The sequence below is a fragment of the Charadrius vociferus genome, unplaced genomic scaffold (assembly GCF_000708025.1).
Source record: "Charadrius vociferus isolate BGI_N301 unplaced genomic scaffold, ASM70802v2 scaffold650, whole genome shotgun sequence".
Taxonomy (NCBI): Eukaryota; Metazoa; Chordata; class Aves; order Charadriiformes; family Charadriidae; genus Charadrius; species Charadrius vociferus.
The window spans coordinates 771680-787524 of NW_009646736.1; the positions used below are offsets into that span (position 1 = coordinate 771680).

General features: G+C 39.1%; 1 protein-coding gene across 1 annotated transcript in view; it reads left to right on the forward strand.

Annotated features, from left to right (window-relative positions):
* CLSTN2 (calsyntenin 2) overlaps positions 1-15845 on the forward strand; it is a 380503-nt gene that overhangs the window by 358834 nt on the left and 5824 nt on the right. Inside the window, exons 11-13 of the mRNA XM_009890154.1 lie at positions 8279-8445; positions 11887-12035; positions 13450-13667. Coding sequence (XP_009888456.1) covers positions 8279-8445; positions 11887-12035; positions 13450-13667 — 534 coding nt within the window. The remainder of the gene's footprint in view (positions 1-8278; positions 8446-11886; positions 12036-13449; positions 13668-15845) is intronic.

Here is a 15845-nt window from a genome sequence, read left to right on the forward strand (position 1 = left end):
GCGTTCCCAAAGTTCTGTCAGGAAAGCATTGACACAAGTTAATGACTTGTCACAAGGTTATATTGTAGCTTACTGTGACTGTAATTCATTATTTCTGATAATGCCACCCATTCTAGAGTGCTGGAGCTTCACAGTCTAATTGTGCTGGCCACAGTGCGCAGGGGACAGTCTGTAGGAGAAGCCTGTCAACAGGCAAACTTTGTTGTCATAAATATAGCAGAAAACGATTGTAATTCCTGTTTTCTAAGTAATTTCTGGGTTATATTCTGTTTTTCTTTTGTATTCTCCTGTCATTTTCATCTTTGCTTAACCTAGGCTGGAGACCTTTTTCTTTTTATAGAGTCCTTCTGTAGAATAACCTCATTAACCTTATATGGCAGCACTCTGCTGACATATCAATCACAAAGTTGCAGTCAGAGTACTGACTTACTATTTGAGGCAAGAAGAATGGCAAGGGTTAAAAGTTGGAGAGGGATCAGATCACTGAGAGCCAAATACACTGTGGACAGTGGAGCAGCAGCCGCTATCACTCAATCTTCGGCTTCCCCCAGAAATTAAGAAATTGAACAGCTCAAGGTTACCCCCTACTGTGCATACTAACACCAGTGTATCGTGCCTTGGGGGCTGACATAACTTGCACCAACCTGACACCTCAGTGGAGTGATATAAGCAAACAAATTAATGCGAGACCACCCAGGTAGATTTCAACATAAGTGATGCTGAATATCTATATCCTGATGCTTCTGTTAGTACAGCAGTGTTCTCTCTATATGGCCCTTCTTCTTATCAAAAACAAGAGGGAGTGGATTTCAATGCACTTCCCAGACCTTTGCTGGAATTTTAGCTGTAGCAGAAATACAAGCATATGTGGAAGGTTAGTTTAGGAGGGTGTTTTCTTGGAGAGCTGAATCTGCATTAATATCTGTCACTGATTCAGCATAGGGTATATATGTCCCTTATTTAACTGAATTTCTACGCTGGGGACTATGCACCAGCCCAGGAATGTTATTTGGAGAATAGGGGTATAATTTTTTGGGCAGCATTAACGTCACTTGGACTGTGATCTACTCTAAGATATACAAGATTGCAACATTTTATTGTGATTGTCATAATTTCCTACCGTTCCCCTAGAAATAACAAAAATATATTGGCTTAATTGTGAGAGATTATAGAGTGTTTTTCTTAGCTTGAGAAAAATTCTCTTAAATAGCGTAAGTTATATCACGCTTTTGATCTATGGATCTATTGTACAGAGCTAGATTAGCATATATGCACTTAAGAGCGGGTAGCCCTTAGCGTTCTCTGTACTTGTCTTATTTCAGATAATGCTTTAAAGCCTAAAGCTGTCTGTGTGAGGTCATCAGGTTATGATATCTGCCAAGAGCAGGGACAGACTTAAATAGTGTCATGTTTGATGAGTAATTTTCTGAGTAATTTTTGTCTGAATGATATAAAAAAAACTCTAATACTTCTTTGTGCTAGGAGGCTCTGGGAGTATCAAAACTCAATTCTTTAATTGGGACTTCTCCTGAAATCTGTGCTAGGTTTCATCCTGTTTAACAGCCAATCTACTTGTCGGGGAATTAAACCCAGCTCCCTAAACTGCTGTAATAAAGAGATGGGATAAATTATGGGGCTTGGACCTGAGGACTTCAGAGCCAGAATGTCTTGCAGCTGCTTCCAGATTCACTTCAATCTTTATGTTGGGACCCTGAATCATTCCTTATCTGGCTCAGTATAACCAGAGTCTATAATGTCTTAAAAGAACCACATCTCAGTTGGAAATTCTCTTGATTCATCATTTCCAGTGAAAACCTCATTGTGCTTAGACTGCCCTGATAATTACTTGTTCATTGTTAGGGTAGGGCATAAGGCCTAAAAGAAGATCTGTGAGCTCAATCAAGTCACTTGTTTTGACAAAAAGGCATGATTGTTCTTTGGAGATTGGTAAGTGAATGCAAACAGCACTTTATGTCTCTGAAGTCAAAACAATACAACTGTAAAATTCAATGGTAATCAAATTCTGTCACACTTTATATCAGTGCAATGTGAATTTAAACAAACAAACAAAAAAAAAAGCCAAAACAAAACGGTGTCATGGAAATAGGCTCTGCTTCATTAATGAATGTGCCTTAACACCATGAAGTCTGAACCATGAGAATCTTCAGTTTCCCCTGGACTCTTCAATGATATATCTAACAGAACCCCCTCATGGCTGGGATCAGAAGGTGTTTACTAGATGTCAGTCCTTAACACCACCCCCCTAAATTTTTGTTCATCTGAGAGATTCTAGCTGTTTATGACAAGGTGACATGTATACTAGAAGCATTTGCTTTCTTCCACTTGTATAAGGGAGTCATCCTGACTGATCTGCCCACAAATAGGACAGGCATCTGTAACATACGCATCTAAAATTAGGTAGGTTAATTCTACATTTGATCTGTTGTGTTTGAAATTTCAGGTAGCAATTGCAACTGTGCTTGTGACTGTTTAGGAATATGTCAGACAGTGATATTGTAAAGTCTTGCTTCCATCGCTCCCCACTGAGGGCTGCTGTGTGGTGCAGCATACTGTCTTTTCTGGTGTGTGAGTCCTCCCCTGAGGTGTGCTCCCTGCTGCAGCGTACTGTGGTGCTGGGCTTGGTGCAAGTGAGCACAGGTACCAGCTGCGGACAGCCCAGGAGAGAAGTAACACTCAGAAGTAGTCACAGGGTTCTAAAGTTCTTGTGGGGAGGGAACCCCCAGACCCGAGTGTAGAAGGTGCCCCTGCCTAACCCTACCCCTAGACTGCAACTAATGTCATGGGATATTAGTAGACCCAGATAATTCTAGTTATCTAGATAATTCCAGTAGCAGCATGCATTTTATTTTTGCAGCTCGTTCCGAGCTCTGTGCCTATTTTGTCTCAGCTGTCTCTTTCTCAAAACCATAACCCAAATGTCTGCTATAATGGTTTGATGTGGTGGGAAGCCCAGCAGGCCAGAGCAGGACCCTTCTTCTTCTGTATGTTTTGGTGTCAGTGTGTGCGTGCTGTACTTGTTCACATCCACCACCATTCCACGCTTAACAGAAAAGGAAAGTAACTCAGAAAGAGTTATCAAGGTGACCCTGGGTAAAGTTCTAGTGGGAGCTGTCCTACTTGCTCTGCATTCATAGAGTTTCAGGCAGAAGAGATCAGAACCAGCACAGAAAAAGAAGCATCCCAGTCCAGAAAATAGTTATTATTTTAGCAAGTGAGACATGTGATGCATACTACTTTGACAATGACTAAGCAGTAAGCAGCATTATAGTGAATACTTATGTACGTCGACAGTTCCTCTGGATGCCTCCCGCGGTCTGTTGACACCATCTTCCCATTATGAGGACTGAATTAATGCCAAAACACCAACATCCATCCTCCTGTATCTGCTGGACTTTGGGAGTGGATGCGCATGCTGGGTCAGGTGGAAAAAGTAATATGTAATTTTATCATTGATGTCTGAATAATACTGTGGCTTGTGTTGTCTCACAACTGTAATGGTGACCACAACATTTAAATTAAGCATGGGAAAAAAACAGTAGCTTCAAAAATTTGTCATGCAAGGGTCTGTAATTAGAATAAGTGATGTTGTTCTATAGTGCTGTTTCAGTCTTTTTTGTGTTGCAGACATCAACCTAATTCTCTGACTGACAGCAGGGAAGGTTCTGTTTTCCTGTGTTGGTTGCATCATTCAGCTATGTCTTAAGTACTTGACTATCCCCCAAGAATTAGCACTCACAGCATATTAATCTGTAGTAATCGATAAACATAGAGCTGAGTGAAACACATGTAACAAGTTGAGGAGTAGGTTTTCTTATTCTCTCAGGTCTTGATGCTCTAACATCACTGGGGAGGTGAGCTGTATCTGAGCTGTACAAGAAAGGGCATAAAGACCCTGACAGCAAAAAATCCCACAAAACTTGCTTGCAGTCGAGGTTAGCTGGGTGGCCTGACCTCTGGATAGAAACTGGCAGAGGCTGTGTTACAAAACACTTTATTTTTCACACACCACAACATTGGGAAGTAGAAAAAATTTTAGGACGCTTGGATTACCTCAAGATCATCATCACTGGAGCTTCACTTTGGTCTCTGAATTGTTGCTCCAAAGGCTTGTGTAATCTATTTAGGTCTTCATTGTTTCAAAAATATTGTTGCTTAGGCTCAGTTTGGTGTCAGAACCAAGAGTTGAGTTCAAAGTGTTAAAGTAGTAAGAGGTGTCGGGAGGGGCTTATGCCTTTTCCTCAGTTATTTCTTAGCAGGTGGTAATTTTGGTGATGAGTCCAATTCAGCCAATGGAACTGGGCATTCCTCCTGCCCAATGAAGCCAGTGGCTCTGAGCTGCCCATCAGCTGCATGTGGAGCTGCACAGGCATGACTTGTATAGTGCTCAGGGTCAAAGGATCTCTATTTGAAAAGATCAGTATTTAGAAGAATTTGGATAATAGTCTAAAAATGTTACTATCAGCATTAGCTACAATTACACACTGTGCTTTAATATGCTACAGAATTACCATTTTCATGCTGGATTAAATATATTTATACTCATCTAATCTTGGGAGCGAAGAATTTTGGAGTGACTAGGACTTGGAGATTGGCCATCTTGGGCTGAATTTGCACCCACTGAGAAGCTGAGGTCAAATACTTGAAGAATATTAGATTGCAGAAGCAGAAGGAAAGACAGCATTCAAACATACTACTATAGTAGAACCAAGCATGAATAAAACACTGATACAGACAGGAGTAAAACATCCAATTGCCGAGGATTTTCAATTTATTCTGACCTTTTTTTCTTCTTACGTTTTTTGAGAGTGAAATACTATATTCCCAGTAATCCCTTTTTTCAAAGCTAGAATATAGGACTGTAGCAGGTTGGCTTTAAGCCATTCCTTCAATTATAGCGAGGGGTTTGGGTTTCGCATCCTGATTTTATTGCATTGGATTTTGTCCATTTGCAATCTAATAATTACTGGCAATCTAAAAACATCCGCAAGCTAACATACCCCACTAAGATGAGAAGATTCTGAAATGCTGAGTTAGAAGAATATCAAAATGTCAACATGCTGCAATTACAAGCAGCTGTGATAAGAGTCAGATATAATGACTTTTGTTCACCTTCGAGGATAAAATTGGCAGGTATATAATTTTGTCTTTAACTCTGGTAAAAGATGCTTATGGAAGGCTTATTTAGCAGTCTATCTTTTCTAATAAAGTACGAGATAGTATTCTTTAAGTGCTCATGTTTTTTTCATGTGGAGAAGCTAGTATTCACACTGTCCTGGATTAACAGACATGTCCTATGTAAAACGCATATAAAGTTGAGAAGTACGCTAGGTTATGGTTAGTACTTCAGATAATAGCAGGCGTTCCAAGAAAAGCAACAGGGATAATCATAATTTACAATGTTAGGTAGAAGGTGTAAAGAAAAGGCCTTGTTTAGCCTGACAAAGGAAAAGGGAAAGTGTGGCCATGTTTTGACAGCTCGCATTCCCTATGAGGAATAAACTTGCGACTCTAAGGATGCACTGGCTCATTGGAGTGGATTGCTTGGGGAGCCACTGTCTTCACAGGAGCTTAGAACAGCTCAGGCAATTCTCAAGAATGGATTAAGTAGAGATGTTCTTGTCTTGGGGCTAGGGGACAGACTGTATCATCCCTCAGTGTCCCTGCAGACTCTGCTGTCACTTGTTCTAGTGCAATTGTCCCAGCCTGAATCACCCTGGCATAACCATGGGCATAGTTTTGCAGATTTTCTCTAGTGACGCAATATGAGACTAGCTAGTCCTGGCTATTTTTCACTCACGTTTTCTTGAAATACTTGGTTTTTTCACATAGCGTTTGATAGCCTCTCCATAACAAAGATTACATCACCTCCTTTACAGTCCAAAATCAGTCTATACATCTGCACAAAACCCAACCTTAGCCTTGTGAACAGGGTAAGTTCTTCAGATACTCAGTGTTTTGTAGTGCCTGTATTTGCAGAGCATTTTAAAAGCTTATTCCTGGAAACGCTCATATTCTCTTCCATACTTTTGGGTTAGTGGTTGGGCGCATATGACTGTATCATTGTAAATGACCTAGCAATGTAATTGTAAGTGCTTTGTCAATGACACCAGAGAAGAACTAGTCCAAAGTGAAAGAACAACTAATAAAAAAAAAAATCCAAACCTGAAATTCCTATTCATGTATGTAAGCACCAGTCATGTTGCTCTATAGCTTTACTTCAACTGGTTTATCCTGCTTGTTTCTGCCAGGCATACCACAGCACTGAATTCTTTGTTCTAGCTTCTTGTCTAGTCCTATATACATTTTAATGAGCTAGTTTCACATTTAAATACATTAGGTTATCTGGGGCTGCTTCTTATTTTGCATCTCCTCAGAACTATTAAGATCTACTGGCAGACTTACTGTAGGTTTCTAAATCTCAAAGCTCTGGGATTAGTGTTGGTGTTTTAGCCTTTGAATTTGCTGTCTTCGGAATTCTGTTAGCGACATGAGAATTTGAAGCTTCAAAGCACCATGTGATTCCCTTCTGTAAGTTCTTACCTGGTTGTCTCTCTTCGTCTTCTTTTTAGGGAGAGGTTTGCATTATGTTTTTTTTAAATTTGGCTTAACCTTTTTCTATCCAGACACATTGCTGCTGTATTATTCCCAACATGTACTTTTAATGACAATGTAAACAGATAAATATAACAACATTTTTGCTGAAAAGCCAAGGTGCCCATAATGCACCAAATAGTTGCCTTGGTAAGTCTCAGAAAGGTTGAAATTACAGTACAAACTAATTCTGCACTTTATCTGTTGCATACATGAAAGTTTCTATGAAACCTCAAAAAAATTGTGCCCAGAGAAAGTTTTCTGTATAACAGACAAACAAATGAAAGTAGACAAGAATAATCTCTCCTTGAGGATCTTTGGGGTAAAAAGAGAGGCAGTTTGTGCTGCAATGTTAACAAAAAATGAACAAAACCTGACTATTTCTGTAAAGAAACAGCCTGCTTAGGCACCTTCTTTTCTCTCAGCACACCAGTGTGTATTTTCTTCACTATATAAAATAGCTCAAGACTTCTTCATAGTGCTTATACGGCACAGATTAAAGTGATGTTTTTCAGGCTTTTAGGTAACAACATCAGCCAAAAGAAAATTTGCCACTTCATCCCTGTCCTAACCCCAATCCGTACACAAATCTTCAAGTTAAAGTTCAAGCTTGAGCTGGCTTGCCTGGCAGAAATAAATTGTTTGACACTAAAGCTACAAACACTGTAGAGATGAGTTATCTACCAATTACAACAGCTTATCAACTGCTAATCCAATTAGTCTGCACGGCTTCACTGTTGCGTGGCTCTCTTAGTCCTCTCAGGCTGAAGGTAGGTACTAATTCACATGCAGTGATACAGCTAACACTTGCAGCAAAGACAAGCTCTAAAAATTCACCTAGAAGAGGATGAGTAAATCACTAAATATCCCAAGAGTAATTTAGATGCGATGATCACTGGTGCGGGCAGTATGTAATCACATTTTATTGACAACTCCTAAAGATCAGTCTTCCTTTGAAGCTGCCTAGAGTGAAACTGAATAGAGCGTAGCTAGAGGGCCTAATGCAACATACAGTGACGGGACCTCATCTGGCACCAAATGAGCTACTTTGGGTAAGGGAAGAACCACAAGCCTTTCTTTCAGCACGGGGCTGTGCTTTGGCCTGCAGTCACTGCTGTGAATGTGCACCATATCCTTAGAGACAGCCATGTGTAGAGAGTGTGGCAGTTTGCTTACACAGAGCCGTGATTCTTAGCACATCTAAGAACTTCAGGTGGTATGCTTTTTGGAGGAGAAAGGCAAAGGCTGTGTAAGTGATCTTGTAATAGAAAACTTGAAAATACAGTTTCTGTATAAATAAACATCAGACCTTAAATGTTTTTTGGAATTCATGTTTGATCACTCCAATAATGTCATCAATTCATTTTTGAAAATGCTGTGCTTCCTTGGACATAGATTTGGGAAGCTGTGTTTCATCTCAGAATATGTTATCACAACTTTATAAACACCTGCATACAATACTGGAAAAACACTGACAATCAAACTGCTGCTAGGTACCACCCAACAACCCACAAAGCAATTCCACTTATCACAATAAATGGGATCTCAAATATACTTGGTTAAAATGGATATAAATTCTTTAAATATGTTAAAACATGAAGTGAATTATTAGATGTGTGGTTTGTGTATTGGTATCAATAATCATTTTGTATTCTCTTTCTTCCAGGAGGTGAAGTCACCAAGCCCAGATTTGCTCAGTATTTCCATGGCAGCTTGGCCAGTCTTACTATCCGGCCAGGCAAAATTGAGAGCCAGAAAGTGATTTCCTGTTTGCAGGCCTGCAAGGAAGGTCTGGATATTAATTCTCTTGAGAGTCTTGGCCAAGGAATAAAGGTGAGGGATGAACTGACATAATCTTTGATAAAAATTTAGAGCTGATTTATGAAGTGGAGAGCCCAAGGTAGAGTACACACAGTACAAATGTACTCCTCGAAGCAATGTAATTTCCCATAAAGTCATGCAAAGAAAAAGTGGAACAGTAGAAGAGCTGTGACACTGCAAAGAAAAATGTTTCCATTATCGCAAAGCTAGATGCTGAGAAAGTAAGGTATTTCAGAGTCCATAAGAATTGCCAGGTCATGTTCTTATGCTTATTTTTGGTAGTTTTACAGAAATAGACATGATTCCAAAGAATTACTGAATTTTGATCTGAAGTAGCTTTAAAGCACTGGAGAACATAAGTGGAATATCTGTCACCTAGAGGCAACTCCGAAAGTCCCAATGCAATAATATTGAAAATTCAAAGTGTGTTCCAAGAGGAAAATGGTATGGGACATGAAAACTGGACAGTAAAAAAACCTGAAGTCAAGAAACTAAAATTTTACATTTGCATATCATTATCCATATGACTATCTTTACTGATATTGTAGCACTTTTTCTAAGATTGGAGAGCAACGAAGCGAAATCCTGTTTCAGTTGACATAGTGGCTAGATGGCTTTGCATTTGTTAAGACAAATTCTGTTCTTTTAGATACATATGTAGGATCATGACTATAACTTCTGTAATACTTACATGAGATGCATTGTCAGCTTTCCTTTACTGATACCGTTATTAGATGACAGGTGTTCTTCTGCCTAATATGTAAACACACTGTGAAGCTATTTCCTAGCACACAAATTCACAATGCCGTCTTCCAAAAGAGCTGAGCTTCAAATTCAAACGGGGAAGATACTTTCGCCGCAGACTATGCATCCTGTGAAACTGCCCAGGTGGTTTTTCAGTGGGGAGGAGGATGGTGCTCTAACACTTGATCTAGAGCATGCAGTGGCAGTGCCAGGTACTACATTTTATTAGCTAAACCTTTTCATTTTACAAGATAGGAGACCGATCTGAAATTCACTCAAATGTTTGTCTAGGTGATAAGTTACAGTGGTGCAGTATAACTGATATCTTTCTGAAAACAATGGTAAAAATGAAAATGGAAAGTGCCAAGTTAAGCAGGAATTTTGATAGTTCTAGCTTTTACATATGAGCAAAACACCCCAAAGATTATTTTTTTTCCTTCATCATACCAGGACATCATTAAGAATTTCACATCATTGCCTCTCTCAGCAACATGACACACTTATGTGTAAAAGCTATTTTCAAAAGACAATGCATACAAAGAGCATGTAGGATTTTCCGGAACATGGGTGTATATGCCTACCAGTAAGTTCTTCGTTCGGATTTTGAATGAATTAAAGCAGTGTGCACATGGTCCATGGTGGTTAATAGCATAATATTTCCTTCCCTATTGTCACAACCTGAAATTTGATAATATTTTAGTAGTCTGCTTTTTCATGGACTTGGAAAAATCTCTGTTATACTGTTGCTCCAGCGTGGCTATTTAACTGTGCTAGCAGTGCAGTGGGGAAAATGAAGATGAGGGATTGTTTTCCTCCTTTTCTTTCTTTCACCAGACTTCAAAACATTTTCATTTTCTGAAATACAGGTGAGGCATAGTGTTTTTTTAAAGTTACTGCTTTCATTTTTACTTCCTCAGCCAGCTCAACAGTCAGCGCAACAGCAGGAGGCAAAAATGAAAAGAGCAGTCAGAGATTGTGGTGGGGTTTCTTATTGGCGCTGACAGAAAGAAGCTCAGATGAAAGCGGAACAGTTGGCACCTGACCTTGAACAGAAGATTAATAAAGAGAAAGTGTTTCCGGTGTCAAAAATAAACATACCTGATCTCAGAATAGCACGTGTGACAGTTGCACAGATGGTAGCTTCTGGGTGGCTATTTACATGGCGCTTAGCAGGTTCAGTGTAGGCAAACTGATGGTGGAAGGTGTTTCTGCTGGGCACTTTGGACTCATGACGCTTCACCCTTTAGCCACCTAAGAAAGAGCAATGCAGTTGTAATACAGTTTCTGACAGTAGTGTTGTCTTTTTTGTGTCTGCAGCCTAATTTTGAGATATCTGTGACAAGTCTCAGAAACACTGTCTAAACTGTCGCTATTTTTAGCCTTTTTTAATGAGAAAGACAAAAATGGCTCAGACTAGGGCTTTCTCCAGTCCCTTTGGCAGCATTCCAGCTGTTCTGGCAGCTGAGCTATTAACTAGCTAGAGTCTCCTTTTGCTAATTTTATTCTCTACTACTGCTAGCTTATATAAAGGAGAAAGAAGTGTATGCAGGCTGTGACTCATGTTAGTCCTCCTCTTTGTTAAAAAATACCCTCCAGTGTGTTATGACCTTCTTGCACAAGCTTTAAACCCAGTCCGTCATGTTCTGTTCAACAGAGAACCTGGTGCTTCATTCTGCTCTTCACAGTCTATTTGCTCTTTTGCTTTTTAACCTTTCTCATTGTAAGGAAGTGTAGACAACCATTGTCTGTGTATAATAGAACATGTTCATATAATCAATATCTAGCTTTGGGGACTGCGTGTGAGAGGAGGGTGCATTTCTTAGTGTTTTGTGCTGACAACAGTAGGGTACCAAATCAAGGGGCTTAATCTGGTTTTCTTTGCGATGCAGATGGTTTGCTGAACCAATTACCACACCAAAAAAATGGCATCAGGATGAATTATGATGAAGATAAAATCAATCACGTGCTATGTGGATATAGTAGCAAAGTTTCTTGGTCAGCAAGACTGTTTTCTGTTCAGTGCAACGTACTAGAGAAAGATCGGGGCTACAAGAATAGCCGGTGACTGTGCACGGTTTGTTGGCTCAAATGAGCAGCTGGCTTTGTGCAAGTAGCAGCTCCATCTTAAATCATGACGCCCTTATTGATCATGAGACAGAGACAGGAGAATACCCTTTATTGTGTCTGACATTAATGAAGATGTAGGAAGGAAATGTTATAATTGTTTTGTTCATTCATGTTGAAATGTATCTCAGAAAGATAGCCCAGGGTAAAACCAAACAGAAAGCAGGAAAAATATGCTCTGCACGCTACTCTGGTTTAAGCCAATATTTTTATATGGGGGATGTGTTTAACCAAAAAAAATTACACAGTAATAATAATGGTGACAGTAAGTTAAGGTTTTGAATTTTACAGCTGCAGAAATAGTATCAGCAAAGTTGAAAAGGCTGGGCAAAGTACAGCAAATCAGGATGAGTTCACTATAAAATTAATTGTAACAGTAGTTATTCAGCTAGGAATTAGATGACTGATACAAGTACATGTTTTAGGGACCATGTGGATTCAGCCAACAATAGCTAACAAACAAGAATATTTTTTTTCTTAAATCATTAGATTTTAAACTTAAGTCTGTGCAACATTCCTTGAAAATGTTTTATTTTGTACTCTGTACCTTGTATCTTAAATACTAATTATATGCATTTCCCCTAGTATCACTTCAACCCTTCCCAGTCAGTCCTTGTCATGGAAGGAGATGACATTGAGAATATAAATCAAGCTCTCCGAAAGGTCTCATACATCAACTCTAGACAGTTTCCTACTGCAGGCGTACGACGTCTCAAAGTCTCATCTAAAGTCCAGTAAGTTGTACTTCAGCTGAACTGATTAGATTAGGAATATTTTTAATTAATTACTTTTTTCTTTGGACATGTGAGAAGAATAATTTTGGCTAAATTACATCGCTAAATCATACTTTTATGTTATTGAGCATAAAGAATGAATTTTATTTACTTTTATGCTGATTTACATAGTGGCTTTCTTTTGATATTGTCCTTTTAAGAAACTTTTCTTGCATTCTGTTTACAGTTCGGAGCATACAATCCAGACTGAACAGTACTTGCATTTATTGCACTCCTATTTTACTCTTAATTTTAAAATGTTACAGTTTCTCCTGAGATAGCTAGAGCCTTGGCTTTTTAAAGCAGTCCTATTACATCCAAAAGACAACATCTGCAAGAACGGTATTTGTAGCTATGCTTGAAATAGCCTTTACCTGTGTGTATCCTTACATGGCTGTTATCACCAAAGTACTGGTGCTGAGTGTTAAACAGAAATTTGTGTCCTTCCATTTTCATGCAACAATAGTGACAGAACCTGCACAATAATGTTTACAGTTCTACATAACCAAAGAGCCTTTTACCACTCCTGAGCTCCCCTGGGGTATGTCTCTGTTACAGCAAGTTGTGTGGTGCAGTGAAAGCAGATCTTTAGAGTGAAAATAAACATCAGTTCCATGAACTCTCCTCTACTGCACTATTCTTCCTACGTACTAGGTTTAGTCTAGTGCTGTGGGCAGACCATACTGTTTGGAGAGCATCTTCTGGAAGCGGTCCAGTTTGCACACACCAAGGCTAGCTCAAGCCTTGTGCCAAGATACAGTAAGGCAGAGTTTGTTGGGAGATCCACTTCCAAAGAACAGTGCTGATTCAGACGAAAATGCTAATACAGGCCCCTTTTGTCCCCAGTAAATACTGGGGGGTGGCAGAATGAGTTCATGATGGGTCCAATTGAAAGGGATAATTAGGCCCTTTTATTTGCACATGACAAGATAACCGTATTATGTTCATTAGGTATCACTTTGAGAATTTAATGTTAGGTTTACTACAATTAGTTGTTATCATCTAATTAACTTGATTTTTTTTAACTGTTCACTGCTTTATTAACTGTCAGTTAAACATCAAAATATTATTCTCATAGGGACCTTACTGAAGACTGAGCTTGTCATGAATCTCTTTGCTAGGCTGTCCCTACGTAATTTCAGTAGCTGCGAGTATGGCAGGGGATGAGAGGACCAGAGCTGTTACTGTCACTGCTGGCCCATGTATATGGTCGTACACCTGCATGTTCTTACATCAGCATCAAAAGTATGGAATAGACTGATCTGAGACAATACAAAAGGATGAGAGCCATCAGATGGGGTTTGGGCAGTGCGAGTGCCACACACCTCTGATGTGCAATGTGTTACATGCAGTTAATGAATAATATATTTTTCAGATGTTTTGGTGAAGATGTCTGCATTAGTATCCCAGATATAGATGCGTATGTAATGGTGTTTCAGGCCAATGAGCCCAAGATTACAATAAGTGGGATGGACCACTTTGCTAGACCAGCTGCACAATTTGAAAGAGGTGTTATTTTGTTACCTGACATCAGGATTGTCAGCACAGTCACCAAAATGGAGCATCCGGTGGACTCAAAAGAACATGACAGAGGTTTGTGCATTTCTTTTAAATATTATTATTTACCCTGTAACACAACCCTTCACATTTTTTTAAAGGATAGTGTAACAAGTAGCACACAGGAAGTCACTTCACTCAGATTAATTTAGGCAAAGTTAGGCAGCAATAATGCTGTAATGAAGACATTCAGTTAAACACATTGAAAAATGTGTTAACTAGTGATAGATGAGTATGTGCTTCAAAAAAGCAGCTTTTCCATTTAACATCTTGCCTACTTCAGAATCATTCCTTTCCATTCTTCTTTACATATACCATTGAATAACATATTTTCATTACAATCTATTTGTAAGAGAATTTTATTAGTTGTACTGATAAAGTGGAAAGCGGTAATTGACTAATAGTTGGAGTTTTAGTCTGTTCTTATGTTTCCAGCTCTGCTACTGACTTGTGGGTGATACTTGAGAAAGTAATCTTGGGCCTCAGTTTCCCACCTGTATAATGTAAATATAATAATTCTCAAAGATTTTTTCAAGGATGATTGTTTATTCTAATACTGAGCACTGTGTATTATTATTTGACACTAGGTGAATGTTCAAAAATATAAACAAGTTTTAAAATAATTGTCTATAAAAGAATCTTCCTTTGGGATATTTGTGTGCAAGGTAAATGAAAGCCTAGTAATCTGAGGAATCATTTTAAAGAATATTTGTTGGACTAGAATAAGCAGTAACTAGATGTACATCTCTTGAAAAGATAAACTCACTAATGATGTGCAAGTTTAGGGGCATGGATTCCCTGAAGCCATGCTCTGTAATAATGCTGCTTATATGCATTTGTCCTCTGAAGGCTGGAAAGTGTATCATATCATAATATCGACTGCATACAATTACAGTACGTAAAAAAATGAATGCTTGCATACAAAAGAGTGATCATTATCCATCACTTAAGACACAATGCATGTATAACTGTCCATGTCCCTAAATGTTATGACATCTTCAAAACTGTTCAGTAAATTAGGAACTACTGTCCTTCAGTTTAGTTCATAAATTTCATCTATCCCTATTTTTCCCAGTACAATTATTGGCACAGTTACTGTTGTAGCACCTTGTAACCTAAAAAGCCTGAGTCTCACCTTGAAAAGGAACATAGCAGCATTTCTTAAACTACTCTTTAATTAACATTATCTGAAAAAGGCAGAGGCAGCCGTAAATCTTGACCTGTATCTACCAATAACTATTTTTTTCCTTATTGGGAATTTACATAACATGATCATCATGACTGTAGCAGAGATGCCAGGGCTGAGGAGGCTGATGTACTCGCCCAGTATTCCCCAGTCACAGGACCAGTTAGGTCTGTCTCTCATCAAAAACAGATCAGCAGCCTGACTATGGCTCTGAGACCTTAGTTACCTGCCCCCAGAAGGCCAATGTGTTGCTGCTTGTCCTGCCTCAGTAGAGAAATCAGTGGGATCCCACCGATAGCTAAAATTGCTTCCCCTACCTCCCCTGTTTGCCCACTGACAGCCAGAGCAGCAAAGCTAACCAGTTCAGGCTTTTCCCTCGCTCTGCAACCCAGCTCTTGTCTGTCTCTTACAGCTTCCCATGAAGTAGTCCAACTCATCAGCCATAGCAATATTCAGATTTGCCTATCCTGCAAATTTGAGTTGGGTCTGCATTTTTTGATAAGTTAAACTTGTACCTAGAGTTCAGCTATCCAAATTCACTGTACTGGGAGTTGGGAATCTAGGGCATAAGTTTTTTCTGTCTATGCCTTCCTTCCCGATACACCCTCTAAAATGAAATTTGCACTAAGGTCCAAGATTGCGGTCTCTGTGCCTGCGGTACCCTCAGGGAGCTGGTTAAGCAGTCTTGCCAGACACTGTGCAAAGTTGACCAGAGAATTAAATATTGAACCAATATGCTACTCTTTTTCCAGTGACAGAATTTTTATTTTTGACTGTATGTACTGAAGGATAGTCAGTTTACATCTCAATTTCTCCGAGTCACACAGCACAGTGTCTTGCCATTTATGGTAATACCATGTTCTTGGATAGATGGCCGTGTTCTTTGTAATGCAAATTGTTTATGAGCCATAGAGTGACTGAGAGAATCAGCCGAGCATAGATATATTTGACATGTATTTTTCCAGTTCAGTTTTCCTTGAGAAAAGAATGAATGTGTGATACCAACCTGGTGTCAATACAGTATTGAA